The 5147-nt window shown below is 36.5% G+C and overlaps 4 protein-coding genes across 4 annotated transcripts in view; all 4 read left to right on the top strand.

The window, feature by feature from the left end:
• Positions 1 to 605, top strand: part of BATDEDRAFT_32564 (uncharacterized protein) — a 15628-nt gene extending 15023 nt beyond the window's left edge. Inside the window, exon 2 of the mRNA XM_006683077.1 lies at positions 3 to 605. Within this exon, the coding sequence (XP_006683140.1) occupies positions 3 to 142 (140 nt within the window). The 3' untranslated portion in view covers positions 143 to 605. The remainder of the gene's footprint in view (positions 1 to 2) is intronic.
• A 632-nt stretch (positions 606 to 1237) lies between these two features.
• On the top strand, positions 1238 to 3058 carry BATDEDRAFT_92895 (uncharacterized protein; the record flags this gene model as incomplete). Its single annotated transcript, XM_006683076.1, has 1 exon — positions 1238 to 3058. One exon carries the CDS (start codon positions 1238 to 1240, stop codon positions 3056 to 3058), a length of 1821 nt encoding a protein of 606 aa, XP_006683139.1.
• A 275-nt stretch (positions 3059 to 3333) lies between these two features.
• Positions 3334 to 3654, top strand: BATDEDRAFT_92896 (uncharacterized protein; the record flags this gene model as incomplete). The annotated part of the gene is made up of 1 exon (XM_006683075.1): positions 3334 to 3654. The coding sequence occupies one exon, from the start codon at positions 3334 to 3336 to the stop codon at positions 3652 to 3654; it is 321 nt and encodes a 106-aa protein (XP_006683138.1).
• Positions 3655 to 4029: 375 nt separating this feature from the next.
• On the top strand, positions 4030 to 4889 carry BATDEDRAFT_28700 (uncharacterized protein; the record flags this gene model as incomplete). The annotated part of the gene is made up of 2 exons (XM_006683074.1): positions 4030 to 4390; positions 4687 to 4889. The coding sequence occupies 2 exons, from the start codon at positions 4030 to 4032 to the stop codon at positions 4887 to 4889; spliced, it is 564 nt and encodes a 187-aa protein (XP_006683137.1).
• Between the last annotated feature and the right edge of the window lie 258 nt (positions 4890 to 5147).

Below are 5147 nucleotides of genomic sequence, written 5' to 3'. Positions count from 1 at the left end.
GCATTCGCAAACTTGTGTGCAAGCAGTGTTTTGTTGGATCTCAAACATCCTGCAACTCGCACAGTTGTTTGCACAGTTGCTCGCCTATCAATCCAACTGGATCTGCAACTCTGTCAAGCAAATCCGTAGTGCAACCTGCTGATGTTGATGTGACTACAATAAACACGAAACTCACCGAAATAACACTTGCTGATCTGACAGGTCAATGAGTGACACTCTAACCATTAATACCAAACAAACAACGTTTTGAATCAACAATCAACTGTCATGACAATTGGTAACGTTCGTGGTCATTTGGCATCCATCTCAAGCCATCACATCAAACACATTTCCAAAATCGATTGCTGGACAACTCAATTCGGTGCACGAGTCCGCATTACTGTGCCAGAATTGTTAAACATTGGTAATGTGAAATATCATAAATAACGAGATATTTCAGACTCATACGCGACGCATATATGTTTGAGGCGATGTCTATCGCAGCCATCACTTGTGCAATAACAAGAGACTTTCTCAGCTATGACGTCTAATTCACGGATACGCATAACCGTTATCCACATTCTTATAAAATGATCAATGTTTTCTTTTATCAATAAACAACACAATTAACTCATTGGTTCATTCCTTCATTCTCATCTTTTACTTTTGTGATATTCCTCCAAAACTATACTACATTAATATGTTGTCATACGTCCAAGAACAACAGTATTGTTGTGGTGTAATATTAGCAACTACACACAACTTGACATGAATGACAATGTTGATGTCGAGACTGTCAATGTATTACAGTGTATTGGTCAACAGTGATTGCAATCAATGACAATATTGCAGTCAATCCAATCCAATTGTTGATTGGAACAATCATTATCCACTTGTCAGATTCAGCATGTAAATGAATGTTTTGTAACACATTTACTAATCCAACAATTGACTGATTAACAATAATTGAATATTAAAATGTTGAGTAAAAGACTCGAGTCATTATATGAATGACGTAATCAATTGAGTTGAATTGACACTCGATTGAACAATACAAATAATCACATGACAAATGTTTAATTTGATTTTAATTTCACACAAAATTGCTTAATATTCAAAGTGTGAATTTGTCTCACATTGTTCACGTGATATCGAGTTTTGAATGTGAGACAAATTCACGTTTTGATCTTTTTTTGTCATTTCATTGTTTCACTTTATTCTATATTCTATTCTATTCCTTTCCTTCATAAACTCCAAAATGGCCAGGCTTTATATTCAATACCTTGAAAACACTCCGGTATCATTATTTACTCAAAAGTTGCCTGTCCCTGAAGGAGAAGAGCCTAATATTTCTGACCTGGTTGCTGCTTTCCAAGCACTTCCCAACTCTCCTCTTGCTTCTGCTTTTGTTGGAGACCTCACTCTCCATTTTGTGGTGGATGGTCCAGCCGTTGCTGGGAATACTCTGTTGACCTCCATTCAGGAACCAGTTGGTTCTTACGACCATTCACTTGTCATCAAATCAAAAAATGATTCTGGTCAAAGTCTTGTTAATCGTCTTACAGTAGACGGTAAAGCACAAAATTCGATGCTGCCATTTAAGCTTTCTCGCAACCCTTTTGCTTATCTAAATGTTCAATATGTCCGGTTTGGTTATTGTAAATACCTTGCCGATACGTTGGGTGTACAATTGAACTTTGATAATCTCCCTCGTCGTGATTATGATGTGAACTCTGATTTTTTTCGTCAGATAATGGGAGCGCTTCTTAAAAAGGGGATTAAGCGTGTGGTATTTGATGAATCACAAAGACACCTTGGACTCATTGAATTCATTGTCAAGGAAGGTGCTAAACGACCTCACTTTATAATAACGGGAACTCCTCCTCATGGAAAAAACGCAATTGATTACGGAGGCAGCGCTTCAGCAAGAATGGCAGGGGTCAATTTATCGGATCTAAGACCTCCGGAAGTTAAACAACTGATACGAGCTATATTCCAAATTGACAAAATAAGCTCCATCTGTGTTCTGAACTTTTGGACTGTCTTTGGTGGCGATCCGTATCTTTACCAACTCTTTGCAAAAGACATGCTTGCTCAATTGGATAACGATACCAGATCCAAAATTGCTCTTGGCGAGAAATTTCCACAGGATTTACTACATAAGTGTATCGATGAAGCCAGAACAGCTCTTCGGGAAAGAGGCATCAGTGCTGATTTACTCAACGCGATTCCAACAACTGGTGTCAGCAGGATGGCTATTGAGCAAGATCTTCAAAAAGATGTTTCTCAACTGGTGAGACGAGAACTCTTGAAAGAGATTCCGTATTTCTCAGACTCTAAAAAATTTCGAATTTGTTGTACTGACTACAACGAAGGACCTAACATTGTTGAAAAATCTTGGGCTCGATGCCGGGGATACGCAATGGAAAATATTATTTGTAGCTTTGTAGGAGAGGCTCTTTTTCGTAAACTTGGAGATATTCTTAACCTCCCGAGTAATCGCTATGAATTATATGAATATTTTTACGATGGAACTGATGCTGATATACTTCTTCGTGAAAGGACACCTTCTTTGGGTGATATTGACAAAACTTGGAAGCGGCATTGGGTTGTTTTTAACATCAAAACCAGCAGTGATGCTCTCTTGAATACTGATTCCGTGCAAAAGTTCTCTGGGTTGTGCAAAGTTATTTCTATGAAGGAAAATGACCTTTTGGATAAGTGTTCATTGATTCTCGTGGCTGCTCAAATAGATGAAGCAACAAAAGAAAAGTTGCTGGTAACCTGGAAAGACTTTGATGTTCTCGGTGTCTACAATTTGGATTATTTATTTAGCAAGGTACCTGAACCCGCTGTCAAAATTATGCATAATTTGCTTGTAGTCGAACGAACGATTGAAAAGGAAATAATTGAAAAGACGCAACACGATACGATTTCTTTGTCTGGTAGATATCGATGCGGCAAGACTACTTTTTTGAAAGAATGTTATGGCGAAGATAATGGTTGTATTTTTGTTGAACTTCCGGAATACGAGATACAACCGCTTTCCTTGGAATTGAAACGAATTGAATGTAATTAATATACCAAAAGAAATGAGATTTTATCCATATTTCATCTACTTTGATTTTGAAACTTGGTTGAAATCAGTCAAATCTACGACCAACTTGAAGCTCATTCATTGAAACACACAAACTTTTGAGCACAAGTTTCATTGGAAGTGAAGAAAACAAGGCTCAATTCATCCCAGTTGAAGGTACAACTAAAGAAGCTTTGGATATAGTGATGACAAAAATGGATCAAATACGACACAAATATCTGCAATTGTTGTATTCAAAGTATTCTCGGTTCTTTGGAATGATGGCCAATTTGGACGATGCAAAGGCTCAAAAACGATTAAGATTACAATTACTAGAATGTTTTGATGTTCTTCCTATTTATGGCTTCAATAGCTCATCATATGACATTAACATCATCAAGAAATACCCTCCACAAGTCTTGAAACACTCTAAAAAACATGCAAATGTATCCAAATGCGAAAAGCCTTGGATTAATTCAATTGAAGGAGAATTAGATCGTAATATTGAACAATGCGAAAAGATTGAACGATACAATGTTGATGGCTACGATGAAGAATCAAACACAATATATGACTTTCTGGGATGCTTTTTCCACTGATGTAGAAAGTGTCACAAATCAGAAGATATCAATCCTTTAGCTGGAGATACGATGAACATATTGTATGAAAAAACAGCAAACAAGGAATCAGCTCTCAAACAATGGGATATACCACAAGATCAATTTGGAGTTGTGAGTTTCATTCAGCTGAAAACGGACAAGTGAATGACATTATTAAAGTAACAAATACCGAATGATATCAAATGGATCGTTTGCTTTTAAAGACATTCTTGCTTTTCAACCACCAAATACTTTATTTGACAAGTTCTTGAAAATGTTTGACACAATCACAAATGGGAATATTTCCACATAAAATAACTCGGAATTTATCGAAATACATTGATGAACACCCAGAGTTGACACAATATTCCAATAATGTCATTCAAGTTCTTAAAACACTCACATATTCCATCTAAAAAGTGGTTTTACAACAATCTAAAGGGAGAATCAGTTTCATCAAACGATTATAATGAAATGGTATTCACTCACACCAACCTGTACGATTTGCTGAACGACTACAACAATTTGGATGTGAAGCCAAGCGTAGAAGCGACAAAGAAGCTGGGTAATTTCTTTCAGTCGTTGAATCTTGATATCCACAAAAACAGCATCTTTGTTCCTAGACTCACTCTGAAATATCTCTGGCACACAAAAAGCAAAGACTGCAAGTTTCAGTTATTCAAAGGGAATGAAGAATTGTACCACAAATACAGAGATAATCTGGTTGGTGGTCCAAGTATCGTATTTCATCATTATCAAGAAAAAGACGACCAGAATTAGAAAAGGAAAGCTTTGTCAGGGAATACTTGGATATGATACCAATGCTTTATATCTGTGGGCGATAAGTCAAGATATGCCGTGTGGTGAGCACCAAGTAGTTCAAGTTTATCCCGATATTCTGAAAGATGTCTTGGATAACAGGTTCTTTGGAATGATAGAATGTGATATTGCTGTTCCTGAGCATTTAAAGGAATACTTTGCTGAAATGCCTCCCATATTCAAGAATGTTGAAATTACATGCAATTATTTAAGCTTTGACACAGGCACATGTCAAACCAGATCACAAAAGTAACAGATTAGTTGAAAGTATGTTTGGTGAGACGATGATGTTTGCTACTAAACTGCTGAAATGGTATCTTGAGCATGGATTGGTTGTTTCAAATATTGCTTTTGCTGTAAGATACATACGTAAAGCACATTTCAAGTCGTTTTCTGAGCAAGTATCAAATGAGTGAAGAGTCCGAGATACAAGTCCTGGTTATAAATTACGTGGAGAAATGATGAAATTGATGGGAAATTCATCTTATGGTAAATGTATCACAGATTTCTTGAAACAGGAAACAGCCAAGATTGTTACTGGAGATAACTACATCAAAAACATCAGAAGGAATAATTACATTGAACATCAAGACATGAACAAAGGATGCGAGTTTCGTTTCAAAAAGATGTCGTTCAAACAAAGTTTACCAATTCACATTAGATTTCAAGTGTAT

This window comes from Batrachochytrium dendrobatidis (genome assembly GCF_000203795.2).
Source record: "Batrachochytrium dendrobatidis JAM81 unplaced genomic scaffold BATDEscaffold_22, whole genome shotgun sequence".
Taxonomy (NCBI): domain Eukaryota; kingdom Fungi; phylum Chytridiomycota; class Chytridiomycetes; order Rhizophydiales; genus Batrachochytrium; species Batrachochytrium dendrobatidis.
The sequence above is the reverse complement of the archived record's forward strand: the minus strand, read 5'-3'. Positions and strand labels throughout refer to the sequence as shown.